Source organism: Cornus florida, unplaced genomic scaffold, assembly GCF_030987335.1.
Source record: "Cornus florida cultivar Cherokee Brave unplaced genomic scaffold, ASM3098733v1 CherokeeBrave_3.0.0_Hap2_Chr04, whole genome shotgun sequence".
NCBI lineage: Eukaryota > Viridiplantae > Streptophyta > Magnoliopsida > Cornales > Cornaceae > Cornus > Cornus florida.
In genome coordinates, this window is record NW_026775574.1 from 57,111,810 (window position 1) to 57,127,126 (window position 15,317).

The window sequence follows — 15,317 nt, forward strand, 5'->3', positions numbered from 1 at the left end:
CATACCTCGAGCCACAACCATAGCACCCCTAGTGAGCTTCCACTGGCCATCACTGAAAGTGCTGCAATACCCTTCATCATTAAGTTTACCTGCAGAAATTAAATTCAAGCGAATGTCAGGAATATGCTTCACATCTCTGAGAACTAACCTCGTGCCATTATTCATCTTCAGATACACATCCCGAATTCCAATGACGTTAACCAAGCCATTGTTGCCCATCTTTACTGTTCCAAAATCACCAGATTTATAAGATGTAAAGAAATCCTTCCGAGATGTAGCATGAATTGAGGCACCACTGTCAATCACCTAATTAGTCTCATGGTATGCAACATTTATCATCTCATCATCATAAACAATGAGGAAGTCTGCAGGAGTGGTGGTAGCAACTTTGTCATCACCATCTTTGTCATCTCTATTCTTCTTTCCCTTCCCTTTCTCATTCTTGTTTTCTTTCTTCAATTGCCTACAATATTTCTTGATGTGTCCTTTTTTCCCTCAATAATAACACTCAACATTTGCAAACTTGTTGGACTTGCTTATGTTGTTATCTCTGTTCTTCAGACCTCTGCTTTTACTTCTCCCCCTCTTTTCTGTAACCAAGATCTCTGACTGTGAAGAGGATCCCTGTGTTTTTCTTCTCATCTCTTCATTTAGCAAACAACTTTTGGCCATATCCATTGTGATTACACCTTCTGGAACGGAGTTAGACAATGAAGTTCTGAGTGTCCCCCACGAGTCCGGTAATGAACCAAGCAACTATAACCCTTGTATCTCATCATCAAACTTAATACCCATTCCAGCTAGCTGATTAATAATTCCTTGGAATGTATTCAGGTGATCAGATAAAGGAGTCCCGTCCTGGTATCTCAAAGCCATCATCTGCTCAATCAGAAACAATTTATTATTTCTAGTCTGTCTAGCATATAGCTGTTCAAGCTTACTCCATAGAGAACGTGCATGTGTCTCTCCACTAATATGGTTCAAAACATTATCATCTACCCACTGCCTAATATACCCACACACCTGTTGATGTAATAAAGTCCATTCCACATCAGATTTGTTTTTTGGTTTTTCAGCACTAAACACCTGTAGGTAATAATCTTTCACATAAAGAAGATCCTCCATTTTTCCTTTCCATATGTGATAATTTGAACCATTTAAATTAATCATTCTACTCGTATTTGCTTCCATAACTCAAATTGCCAACCTAGCAATCTGTCAACCTAGAGCTCTGATACCACTTTGTTGAGAGAGATGACAATAAACAAACACAGCGGAATAATTCTTCTCCCTATATGCAAGCAAATATAGTATATCTCTACTTTTATATGTGCTAAAAATAATAGAGAACAAATCAATCACACCAAGCCACAGGAACACAAGCAATTTTTTACGTGGAAAACTTCCCCAGTGTGAGGAAGAAAAACCATGGGACCTAGTCCAGTTAAAATCTCCACTATCAACCAAATAATTGGTACACAAAGTCTTCTCTAATCGCATTAGAGGCTACAAAATATCTCATCAAGATAGCAACAATCTTGGCAAAAAACAAAGAGAATTGGAGAGAAAAATACCAAAACTCGGTTACTGTTCACAGGCACGAATCACTGTTCCCGAGCTCAAAATCTAATCTCCACCGTTCAGATTGTGCGTCACTGAGTCGTGAACCTCTCTTCCAAAATTTCAACTTGATCGGACCACAGACGAAGCGGGATCAGACGTTTGATCAAACCTGGGCAGAATGGAAAAACCTGCGTTTTTCGGCTCTTTGTTCTTTCACTTGCGGCTCATCTCTCTCTCTTTTTATACTAACTTCCTTAGGGTTTTCTTTTCCCTAAAGGCTGGGCTTTTAATAAAACCCACTTGGGCTTTCCTCCATATAGAAGGAAATAAACCCAACAACAATAAACCACACATGTTTCGCCGTAGAATCCAACTGCCGCTGCCCCATCATTGCCACTCTGGACAATTTTTTCAAGTAACATATGAAGAAGAAATCCAACCGCCGCTACCCCATCATTGCCACTCTAGACAATTTTGTCAAGTAACATATGAAGAAGAAATCCAACCGCCGCTGCCCCATCATTGCCCACTCTGGACAATTTTGTCGAGTAATATGTGAAGAAGAAATCCAACCGCCGCTTAATGGTGGTAGTGGTGGAGAGTGGTGGCAGTGGTTGGTGGAGAAGATAGATAGTAGAGAGTATGGAGGTTTGGTGGCGACAGCGGTGGAGAGTTTGACCAAAAAGAGAAGGGGTTGGAGTGGTGGGCAGGTGGAGAGAAAAAGGTTTGTGAATTAATATTATTGTAGAGGCGTTTTAGTCATTTTTAAGCGTGCTTGGGCGAGAGAAGTACTAGGATGGGTGACACCCTTGGAAGTCCTCATGTTGCACCCCCTTCAAACTAATCAAAAAAAATTGTCATTTCAATTTGTAAGAATTTTTTTTTTTTTTAGGGGGGGGAGGGGAGGGGTGACCAGCATCGATAAGGGAGGTCAGTGTAAGTGAGGTCATTCTCGGCCACTATGTGTAGTTAGGACAAACCTCACTGGGTGAAAGCAAGGACGGAGGCAGCTAATGTCCACAGGGGTGGCTGTCCCCCCTGACTTTCTTTTCCTTTGGATTTCATATATGTATTTTCTTATAATAGGACAAAATGCCCCATGTATTTTCTGTAATGTCACAAAATGCCCCCCAATTTTGCTGTTAGCCATAAGCCAAGGGATGTGCCCCTCTGAACCCAAATCCTAGCTCTATCCCTGGTTGCAAGTATAATTTTCCTAATTCTTAATCATGTTTGTTATGCCCCAACTGATCGGTTGGTCAATTAAACATCAACCTTCGCAATAGCACGAATCATTGTAAAATAGGGCTATTGGTCAGGTAAGTCGAACCACTGGGACTGCGCTAGTCTATGGCAACCTAAGAGTCTAGAATTGTTCTTAGAATGATAAGGGGTAATAAGGGTTTGTTTGATAGTCACTAAACTAGGAATTCAAAATGCATAAAACAATAGTGTGTTAGGAAGTAAAGAGATAGAACAATAGAGAAGAGACTAGGGAATTGACTTCACCACAAGCCATATAAACATGCCTAATTGCAATTAACTTTAGGAACAAAGTATACATGCAACCATAATATGTAGAAATGCAAGACAACTACAATATCTTCAAGAAGTTCACACATTCAAGAATTAAGTATAATCCATCCAAGGTTGGCATAAGTCATCTATCTAAACTAGGGTATAGAATGAAGTATCCTTCCTAAGCTATGAACTATCAAAGTCCTCAATTTGTGTGGTAAGTGCACATGAAGTCAAGAACTAAGCCATAATCCATCAAAGGTTTCCCTAAGCCATGGAATATCAAATTTCTTAAACAACATGCCATTAAAACCATTGTATAATCTCATCTTCATTCTCACTATAAAGATGTAAGTAGCATAATCATGAAGAAACAATTTCTAAGACAAGATAAGAGTCTCTACAAGATTAAATATGGAATGAAACACAAATACATCCAAGTGTATCTCTAGATTAGACAACTTGTTACATAAATGCAAATTTCCCCAAATATAAACGCAATTAATACATATTTACTTGACAAGGGTTACATTAACTCCCTAAGAAGAGGTTTAGTTACCTATGGTAGCTCTAGATGAAGGAGGAAGCAAGGCCTCCAACTCCATTTTCGTGCTCCCTTGTGTTGGCTTGAAGAACTCCTCTTTCTTGCTCTCTTCTCTCTCCTCTATCTTCTCAAAAAGAAGCTTAATAATGTGTGGCCTCCCTTCTCTTCTTTTGTATAGGTAAGGCCTCTCTTCCCCTTCCAAAAACATCCCCAACCACCTCATAAAGTAGTAAGTAGAAATGAGGAAACCAATGCACAAGTGGCTGCCAAACTGAGAATTCCCGAAGGCAATTCTGCCTGAATTTCGAGCACTCGAAGCAAGGCCTCGAGCACTCGAAATTGGAGCAGATTGCTCCATGCTTGCTTTGCTTCGCCCGGACCTACTTTGGTAAAATGGCGATAACTTTGTGCTCCGAACTCCGAATGACAAACCGTTTGAAGATTTGGAAAGAAAATTCAGAGCTCTAAAAACTTTATGTTTTGGTGGAGATCCAATTCTCAAGTCTGGTTGGTCGAAATTGAAGAACAAGGCAGACTTTCATTGCTGCCAGGCAGTTCTGAGCACCTCTAATAAGAAGATCATAACTCTCTGCTCCGAACTCTGAATGATGAACCGCTTAAAGATTTGGAAAGCTGATTCAGAGCTCTAAATCTTTCATGTTATGAGGGAAGTCCAGTTCTCGAGTTTGGTAGGTCAAAATAGCGAACAAAGTTTGGGCTTCACTGCTGCCAGAATTTCAGAATTGACACCTTGATATTCAAAAACTCTACAAAACACCCTTCTTGCTCCTTTATTGCAATTGAACCTGAAAATGCACAAAAACATACAAATGAAAGTAATCTACATAATTAAACGAACAATGGACTTAACTAATGCAATTAAGGGCGCTTAAATATGCAATATTCGGCGCTTATCACCAACTGTTACTCAAAGCTGTTGCTCATTGACCGAAACCTATGTTCTCACGCTTGTGGTGCAGTCTATAGATATAGGATTTCATACTATAGTCGGTTTTTTATTTGCATTATTAGTTATTACTTATTATACTGTCATGTAATGGGTCGGCATAATATTGACTTTCTTTGGGTCGTGTTAAAGAAATTTCTGATTGTTTTATTGCTTTTCCTTTTTCAGGGACTAGCATATGAAGTCATACAAAATCTGCATTTTAATAATGCTCACAAAATGTGCTAGATGCATATTTTTTTCCCCGGATTTTAACTGTCTGTTTAAGGTTTAATGCTATCCTCATTCACTTCCTTCCAGAGAACAGGGTGCAGGGTTGAAGTCTCGTTCAGGATGTAGTTTTATGTCATAGTAGATAAGGTAGTAAAATATGTTTGTTATTGCAGTGGTTTTTGTGATACGTACTTTTCTTTTGTTGTTGTATTGAGGAAAACAGTCTCTCTATGGTATATGGTGTATTTAACTCAATTTACGCTTTGCAACAATTTTGAAGTGGTTCTCCACTAGACATAGCTTTATTATAAAGCGCTGTTAAGAATAATCTAGTACTTAGTTTTATATGCATTTAAGTCCTCGCTTCTATAATGTTTTAATTTTCCATGCAGACTTGCGTTACAGAGATGCAATCTTATGTTTTAGATAAAATGGGAATCAATTGTTGTCCAGCAGTTTAATAGTATTAGATTGAAATTTTCCATTTAAAATTTTATGTGTTCCTACAGCACAAGTAATGAGTTGATTTTGCTTGGCACCTTTCATTTTAACCGGTAAGGCTACAATTTCATTCAAAGGCAAATTTGAGACCAAAATCTTTTGGGATCAATATCTAGTATAGTCTTTTCACTTTGTTGAAAAAGTACAAACTACTAAATAATTACTCCAACTTGTTTCCCAAAAAGGGGTAAAGAATTAGAGAGCATGATTAAGTAGTGGTGTTTTTGGGTCCTACATAGTTTTATTACTTCAGTATTCAATGGTGAGAGGGACGGAAGAGAATGAAGAACCCTAAGACAGTGGTGGGTCCTAGCTTCATCCTACCGTTCTAAATCTGGCTACTGCTGCTCCCACTAGTAGCTGCATATTTCGGATACTTTCACCTCTAATTAATTCTGTTTTTTTTTTTTTTTTTTTTTTTTTTTTTTTTTTTTTTTAAGTTAACATCATGAACTCACCTAGGCAGGGCCCCTTCGGGACCCACCCTAGGCTACAAACCTGGGAGTGCAGAGCCTCGCTCCAAGGATACACCGGGTAAATTGGAGAAATTGGAAGACTTGGTAGGAGTCAAATATTGGCCGATTGGATGCCAACCCCGAGCCACTACCATCACTGCTAAGCCCCCGGGGGCTAATTAATTCTTCTACTTGTCTTGCACACCTAAATTATGTGTTTATGGTTAGAAGTTAATTAAAATTTAATTTCAATCTCAACTCTTTTTTCGAACAGATCCTCTCAAAGAAAAGTTCTCTCCAATTATCTACATGTGTTAATTCTACGACTACAAAGACGTCACGTTAACAACTTATTTGAGTCATTCAAAATGCTAAAAGTTATTCCACTTTCTTAAAATATCTAATTACGTCAAATTACAAATTTACCCAAATAAAAAAATATATATTCTGTACAGATTGCTCTGTCTCTCTCTCTCTCTCTATATATATATATATCTACAAATTATATACGGTGGGAGTATTTCTTGATTCGCCATTGACAACTCTCTCTCTCTCTCAAACTTTCTCTTTCTTAAAATATCTAACTATATTAAATTACAAGTTTATCCAAATAAAAAAATAAAAAATTCTCTTTCTCCTCTCTTCGTTCTCTTTCCTATATAACACACACACACACACACACACACACACACACACACATATACAGATTGCTATATATATATATATATACAGATATGCCATTGAACAGTTTTGTTGATTGAAGGTTTGAAGCATTTGTTCGCCACTTTTCAATGGATTTTTGTTAACTTAATTCGATACGACACATAACTCTCTGAAACGACATAGAAAGAAAGAAAGAGGAGGTTTGAGAGAGAGAAAGAGAGTTGTCAATGGCGAATCAAGAAATACTCCCACTGTATATAATCTGTAGATATATATATATATATATTGCAATCTATATATATATATATATATATATATATATATGTTATATATAGGAGAGAGAAGGAAGAAAGGAGAAACATAATTTTTTTTTATTTGGGTAAATTTGTAATTTAATGTGGTTAGATATTTTAAGAAAGTGGAATAATTTAGTGTTTTGAATGACTCAAATAAGTTATTAATGTGAGGTTTTTGTAGTCGTAGGATTAATATATGTAGATGCTTGGAGAGAACTTTTCTTGGAGAGGATCCGTTCCCATAAAATTAGAGTGTTTTTTTTTTTTTTTTTTTTTTTTTTTCTAATTACCATTTATTATCAATTTGGTTACATTTTGTGCATAAAGGGAGTTGTCATCACCCAACCTCGTTTTGCCTTTTTGTTTATATTCACTAATTTTAGGGCATGTTTGGAAAATGTTATTTTGTTGATATTGATTTGAAATAGTTCACAATATGTCATATTTTTTTGCCAAACAAGCTCCGGATAGGGTGTGTGAGAGTACCAACTACAATATATATATATATATATATATATATATATATATATATATTCATATTCATGTGACTTGCATTTTAGCCTTAAATGTTAAGGTGGGTATGAAAGTTTCATTACAGTCGCTGCTTTGAAAATTAGTTATTACAACTGTATAATTTGTATGTGTTTCTATTTTTAGTAAGGGTTAAGTATAAAAAAAAACTCCCGTTATATATTAGATGCGTAAAAAACCTCTTATTGTTTCAATTTATGCAAATAAGTACATTATATCAAGGGTTAATTACAGCACTACCTCCTGAGCTTTGCTATATTGACAACTATATATAACTTAATTATTTTTTGGACAAAGATACCAACTGTGATAATTTGAATTCAAACAAACCCTTAAAACGTTAGAAAAAACGAAATTGCCCTTTAACATTTAATTCATTTTTATTGTAAAATATCAAAACTCATGAAAAGTCACATTTGCCCTTATATATATACACCATATATATATATATATATATATATATATATGTATGGAAGAGCAGAGGGGAAAAAGAGAGCAGCAGCATCGCCATCACTACCACCCACCATCACCCATCATCGCCACCACTACCACCATCACCCGCCATCGCCACCATCACCGCAGATCGACGTCGCGTATTGGTTCCAATCAAATCCTATGAGCCATTCATCAATACTGACGATACTCCTTGCCCCGAAACCCTAATCGTCAGTTTCGCTGTCGTGGGTGAGACAACCCATCTTCGCCGTAGATCGAAGATTCGTGTATTGGGGAGCACCGTCGCAGAGAGAGAGAGTATGTTGAAACAACCATAGAAGGTGGACGGTAGCTCTGGGAGAGTATGTCACAGACCCATATTCCTTCTCTGGTAGAACCAAAAGTAGTGGCGATGATAATGGTGGGTTAAATTGGGATTTTTTTATGGTGATGGAGCTTTGTACTGACGATGAGCTTTCCAATTGGATCATCGCCAAGGCACACTACTCTGAGCACGCGCTGATATGTGTTGCCAGATCGCAATTGTCGTGCACAACTACTTCGTCTTCTAGTTGGGAGGTGGTGGTTTGTCGATGGGTGAAGGGGAAAGGGTAAGGGGGTTTGGAGAAAGGGGTTGGGTGGTGGGCGAGGAAGGGCTCGTCTGCAAGAAGAGAGAGAAAGACCTTCAATCTCGCGTCATATTTGCATCAGTAAGCATGAAACGACTGATGGATTAGAGAGAGAAAGTAGTAAATAAATTAAATAATAAAGGGGGAATTATGATTGGTGTTTTTGGTCATTTTTCACTTTTGATATTTTTGTCAAAATTAATTAATTTAATAACTAATCAGAGGTATCATTGTTAACTTATTAAATATAAGGAGGTATATAGTTAAAAAATAGCCCAACTTATATATAACTTATGTAATTAACCCTTATATCAATTTAGCAATTGAAATGTCTAAAATGCCCTCATAAAAGAAATTTTTTTTTAAAATAATGAATGAACAAAATATTTTTATTTTCTGATCCACTCTCTTTTCAGCGATATTTTTTCTGTTACTTTCATATTTTCGGCTACCAAGGCTCGACGCCGATAGTGAGACAAACCAGCAGCAGTGAAGCAAGGACGGCTCAAGTTAACGAGGAGACGAAGACGACGAGTTGAAGATCAAAAGGTACATATCAAGTTAGACTCACCAACTACTTCACCCGAACTGGTTACCTCTGGCCCTCTCTCTCTTTCTCTATCCTTTTCCTTCTCATCTTCTCTCTCATCCTTCACACTTGCAAGATTTGTAATACGAATCTACAAGAGTTCTGTAAGTTTTGCTTTCATCATTAAATTTTGTTCTGTAAATTTTCCTTAACAAAAAATTAGATTTCAATCTACAAGAGTTCTGTAAGTTTTGCTTTCATCATTAAATTTTGTTCTGTAAATTTTCCTTGACAAAAAATTAGATTTCGTGATCTATATACTGTCTTCAATAGTTTCCTTAAAAAGATTTTATTTATTTATTTTAGGATCAGCTCTCTCTTTTATAGTAATTTTTGGGAAGAGTTTTCTTTTTATTATTATTATTATTATTATTATTTTTATGGATTTCTGTTTATAAAAAATTGAACGTCATAATAATAATACTTTTGAGACTCTCAAATTTCGCAAATTTGAGTCTGTTGTACTTCCCAGAACTTTATGAACACACTTTTCGCAAATCCTAGTAAGACACTGAAACATGTTGTTATTACTTTCCAAGTCGCCCAATTTAACCACTTTGCTCGCACAATGTATATGTATATAAAATCGTTTATTTTTCCTTTTTATCGAATAAGTTTTGTTGATGATGAATTCTGTGCAACCTGGATCTGATCTGACTTCCTGAATAAAGAGAAGAAAAAATAATCATACGAACACCGGTGTGTTACCGGTGGAGTAGGCTCCGACGAACAAGTTAGTGTGAATGATAATCTCCCTGGAGAAATCGATAAATTGAGTTAGGGTTTATTGCGTACCTCAAAACGTTGATTCCCCCGCCTTTTTTATAGGGCTTAGGTTAAGATGTCACGTAGAATTACCTTATTGTAATTTGTAGACTTAATCCTTATCGTAATCTTTAATCCTTATCACAATCTTTAATCCTTATCGTAATCTGTAAAGCCTATCTCAATCTGTAATCCTTATCGTAATCTGCAGAGCCTATCTCAATAGTGCGTTAATTTAGTAATCTTTCCTTAATTATGGATATTTAAATTATACATCCATCAGTTGCCCCCCGTTTCGGAGGATTGCTTGTCAAACCACCGGAACGTTAATTCCAAAATATCACACAATAATATATAGTTAGAATTGCAGAGCCTTGTCCATTAGCCTGACTTATATTGTCATTTCGCGAATACAGTCGGGGGTCATAGTATCACATTGGCAGCTCGTATATGTGGTAAGCTCGTATATTTGTCGTATATTGGCAAGCTTGTATATTTGTCGTAGTGCCACATTGGCAGCTCGTATATGTGGCAAGCTGCCATGCTGGTAGTCTACCGTTATGTGGCAAGCTGCCATGCCATGCTGCCGTGGCAAGCTGTCCTGCTGGCATGCTGTCGTCATTTGTCAAGTTGCCCTGGCAGGCAAGCTACTTTTATTTGGCAAGCTGCCCTGCTGGTATGCTGCCTTTATTTTGCAAGCTGTTATGCTAGCATGCTGCCGTTATTTGGCAAGCTGCCCTGCTGGCATGCTGCCTTTATTTGGTAAGCTGTCCTACTGGCATGCTGCCGTTGTTTGGCAAGCTACTCTGCTGGTATGCTGCCTTTATTTGGCAAGCTGCCCTGCTGGCATACTGCCTTTATTTGGTAAGCTGTCCTACTGGCATGCTGCCGTTATTTGGCAAGCTGCTCTGCTGGCATGCTGCCTTTATTTGGCAAGCTGCCCTGCTGGCATACTGCTTTTATTTGGTAAGCTGTCCTACTGGCATGCTGCCGTTATTTGGCAAGCTGCTCTGCTGGCATGCTGCCTTTATTTGGCAAGCTGCCCTGCTGGCATGCTCCTATTATTTGGCAACCTGCCCTGCTGGCATGCTACTGTTATTTTATACTTGATTTTATTGACATCTTTAGTCGGCTCGTCCCTTTAATAAGGAAAGTAGATTAAGACGAGTTTCACGTAACTCGTAATAAGGTAAGTAGATGAATACGAGCTTCACTTAGCTCACCCTTTAACAGGGGAAGTAGATTACTATGAGCTTCACCCAGCTCACCTTTTAACGAGGGAAGTAGATTACTATGAGCTTCACTCATCTCACCCTTTAACAAGGGAAGTAGATTAATACGAGCTTCACCCAGGTCACCCTTTAACAGGGGAAGTAGATTAATACGAGCTTCACTCAGCTCACCCTTTAACAAGGGAAGTAGTTAACCCCTCATCTTTTTATCGAGGGAAGAAGATGAAGCTGACCCTTCATTCTTTTAAGGGGGAAAGAGGTATGGTCTTGACATGGGAGTCATCTCCTCTGACGGTTGTCTCGGGATGTTGGCAAATCGTTGACACTTGTCGCACTTTTGAACGAAGTCAAGTGCATCTTTCTGCATGGTGGGCCAATAGTATCCTAGTCGGATGGCCTTGTTAGCAAGTGACCTACCCCCAGCATGGTTTCCACAAACTCCTAGGTGGATCTCCCTTAAAATGTAGTCAGCTTCCTCGCTAGAAACGCATCGTAAATACGACATGGAGAAGCTTCTCTTGTTGAGCACCCCTTTGATAAGCGTATACCTAGCTGCCCGCATCTTGACCTTTCGAGCTTCTGCTCGGTCTGTTGGTAGCACCCCATCCTTGATATATCGGATGATAGGATCTGCCCATTCCACACTCAATATCGCTTGTTGCACTTCAATTTGTCTCTCCTGAGATATAAATGGTTCGTCCAAATATTCCAGTGGTATATTCTTATTGATCTCAGGTTCAATGCAGTAGCTAGCCGGGCTAAAGCGTCTGCTTTCCCATTCTCTTCTCGTGGTATTTGATGAATTGAGAATCTTTGGAAGTGATTCTTTAATTCCTTCACCTTTTGTAGGTAACTCTTCATCTTCTCGTCTCGTGCCTCATATTCCGCTTGAACTTGTCCAGCGACCAGCTCGGAGTCGGTGTAATTGCTCAACCCCTAGGCATTTGCCACTTCTAATCCTGCTATCAAGGCTTCGTACTCTGCTTTGTTGTTGGTTGCGTTGAAACCAAACCGAAGTGCGTACTGTATACTTTCTCCCTCTGGGGAGACAAGAACAAGCCCGGCTCCGCTAACCTGAACATTAGATGACCCATCCACGAACAAGTCCCAGACTACTTCTGGGCCCATCTGCTCACTTAAACCTGGTTCTGTCGAAAATTGGGGTTGTTTATCCTCTTCTGGAGGGGTAAACTCAGCTAAGAAATCAGCCAACACCTGAGCCTTTACTACTGTTCTTGGCTTATACTGAATGTCGAACTCCTCTAACGCTACTGACCACTTCATCAGTCGACCAGAGCTTTCTAGCTTGTGTAGGACCTGTCGAAGGGGTTGATCTGTTAGGACCACTATCGTATGCGCTTGAAAGTATGGTCTCAGTTTCCTGGCGAACACAATTAAAGCAAAGGTCAACTGTTCCATCTTTGGATATCTTTCCTCCGCACCCCTAAGTGCTCTGCTCATGAAGTATACTGGCCTTTGGACCCCTTCTTCTTCTCGTATCAGAGCTGAACTGACAGCTGTCGTGGAGACTGCAAGGTATATGTATAGTTCCTCTCCCGGTATGGTTCGAGACAGTAGTGGGGGAGAACTAAGGTATTGCTTTAGTTCTTTGAATGCCTGCTCACACTCTGGGGTCCATTCAAACGCATTCCTTAGCACACGAAAGAAAGGTAGACACCTGTCAGTTGACCGAGAGATTAGCCTACTCAAGGCAGCAATCTTCCCTGTTAGTCAGTGTAGATCCTTGGTTGATCTTGTCGATCTCATGTCAATGACTGCTCGGATCTTCTCTGGATTGGCCTCAATTCCTCTTCTGCTTACCATATATCCCAAGAACTTTCCTGAGGAAACCCCAAAGGCACACTTGCTGGGGTTGAGTTTCATCTTATGCCTCCTAAGTACCTCGAAGGTCTCCTGCAGGTCAGTCAAATGGTTTTCAGCTTTTAAGCTTTTCACCAACATGTCATCAACATATACCTCCATGTTTCTACCAATTTGATGCTTAAACATTGCATTCATTAGCCTTTGGTATGTTGCACCAGCGTTCTTGAGCCCAAACGACATTACTTTGTAACAGTACAAACCTCTATCAATGATGAAGGCCATTTTTTCTTTATCTGAGGTGTACATAGATATCTGGTTGTATCCAGAATATGCATCCATGAAACTTAATAGTTCGTGTCCAGCCGTTCCCTCAACGAGCATATCGATTCTTGGGAGAGGAAAGCTGTCATTCGGGCAAGCTTTGTTAAGGTTGGTGAAATCCACACATAGCCTCCACTTCCCATTTGCCTTCTTCACTAAGACCACATTTTCCAGCCAGTCGGGGTAGTACACCTCTTGAATAAAGTCGACTTTTAAGAGCTTTTCCACCTCTTCTGATATAGCCTGATTCCTTTCTGGAACGAAAGTCCTCCTCTTTTGTCTGACAGGTTTAAAGTCAGGATTTACATTTAAGCGGTGCTCCATGATAGTGGGGTCTATACCCGGTATGTCTTCATGGACCCATGTAAATACGTCTCGATTCTTCCTGAGGAATTGAGTAAGTTTGTCTTTGATACCTGAGGGGAGTAAAGACCCTATACTCACTTTTTTCTCGGGCTCACCGTCACCAAGGATGACCTCTTCTAGCTCCTCTGTAGGTTCCGCTCTATGAAAGTCTGGTCTATCTTTCACTTCTAGCCCTTCAATCGTAAATGCCTCTTACGATTTTGTTTTTTTAAGAGAGGCGACATAACATTCGCGAGCCATTGTTTGGTCCCCTCTTAGCTCTCCCATACCATATTCAGTTGGGAAGCGCATCAGGAGATGGTAAGTGGACGTGATTGCTTTCATGGCATTCAATGTTGTCCTCCCCAGGATAATATTGTATGATGATGGGCAGTCCACCACTACGAAGTCCACCATTACAGTGACCTGCTTTGGATTGGTTCCTGCAGTAATTGGAAAGGTAACTGCCCCCAGTGGATGTACTTTATCGCCTGAAAATCCCACCAGTGGTGATTTCATGGGTCGGAGCTTCTCTCGGCCAATTTTCAATTTCTCGTATGCCCAGGGGGTCATCATGGGGCTGGTGAATTCCCTTGTCATCTTCTTCATAAAAGGTTATGACTGGCTCCTCAACTCGAGGTAATTTTGTTGGAGGACTTGTCATTCCAACTTCATTCACCTCTGAAAAACTCTAAATACTCCTAGCATGAGCCCTCCGAGCCGAACTCGTCTCACCACCACTAGCGAAGCCACCCGATATAACTTTGATCTCACCCATTGGTTGGTGTTGAGGAGGGCGATTATCTCGGCCCTCCCGGGCTGGGTTGGAGCCTCCTTTTCCATTTCCAGTTGTGAATTTGCGTAAATGACCTTTACGAACAAGGTTCTCGATTTGGTTTTTGAGGTCGAAACAATCTTTTGTGTTATGTCCATGGTCCCGGTGAAACCTACAGTATTTACCTAGAGACCTCTTTGTTGGATCAGCTTTTAGCTTTGGCGGCCATTTCAATGATGCGTCATCTTGAATCTGCAGAAAGATTTGATCTACAGATGTATTTAGGGGGTATTGTTATTATACCTGCCTGGGCTCACTTGGCGGCGAGACGATCTGTCAGCCTGGTTGTTTGAGAATTTCTTGTACTTTGATTCCTTTTCCTCCCTAATGTTAGGTGCTGGCCTCTTCTTCTCCGACCTCTTATCTTCACCACCTTTGTTTTTTCGTGCATTCATAGCATTCTCAGCGTTCATGTGCTTCCATGCTCTAACCATCAACTTTGTCATGCTTGTAGGGGCTTCTTTTGATAAGGAAAATAGGAACTTAGAAGTCTGTAGTCCTCCCATAAAGGCTGTGAGGGCAACCTTGTCGTCCACCTCTTCTACCTGCAGCATATCAGCGTTGAAACGACTTATGTAACCACGGAGAGGCTTTCCCTTCTGCTGTTTCACATTCAATAAGTGTGTTGCTGTCTCATATGCCTCTGCCCAGCAATAAAGTGTCCCATGAATTGTTTGCTCAACTCATTAAAGATTTCAATGGAGCCTGGCTTTATTAAACCAAGGACGAGCCCAACCCTTTAGTGTGGTAGGGAAAGCCCTGTATATAATCTCATCCGGTACGACTTGCAAATACATAAGAGCTTTGTAGGTCTCCAAATGATCGAGAGGGTCCCGCGTCCCATCGAAGCTCTCAAGAGTTGGCTGTAGGTCTCCAAATGATAAAGAGGGTCCCGCGTCCCATCGAAGCTCTCAAGAGTTGGCATATTAAATTTGCTAGGTAGAGGATAACTCATAACATAATAGCGAGGCTAAATGCTAGGTTAGTCTTCTGTACCAGATCGTTCACTGTGGCCTGGCCCTTCCCTTTCATTGCTTGCATGACGTCTTTAACCCTAGTTCTCAGATCTTGCATCTACAGATTAAAATAAG

General features: G+C 39.7%; 1 protein-coding gene across 1 annotated transcript; it reads right to left on the reverse strand.

Annotated features, from left to right (window-relative positions):
• Positions 1–14,082: 14,082 nt before the first annotated feature.
• LOC132305006 (uncharacterized) lies at positions 14,083–15,300 on the reverse strand. The gene is made up of 3 exons (XM_059802694.1): positions 15,223–15,300; positions 14,484–14,828; positions 14,083–14,418 (listed from the first exon to the last, which is right to left on the reverse strand). Exons 1-3 carry the CDS (start codon positions 15,298–15,300, stop codon positions 14,083–14,085), a joined length of 759 nt encoding a protein of 252 aa, XP_059658677.1.
• Between the last annotated feature and the right edge of the window lie 17 nt (positions 15,301–15,317).

Coding starts and splice junctions, on each gene's coding strand:
- LOC132305006 (XM_059802694.1), bottom strand. CDS start 15,300: ATGCAAGATCTGAGAACTAGGGTTAAAGACGTCATGCAAGCAATGAAA. Junction 14,829..15,222: donor AGGCCACAGTGAACGATCTG/GTACAGAAGACT, acceptor AATGTGAAACAG/CAGAAGGGAAAGCCTCTCCG. Junction 14,419..14,483: donor ACAGATCGTCTCGCCGCCAA/GTGAGCCCAGGC, acceptor ATCTTTCTGCAG/ATTCAAGATGACGCATCATT.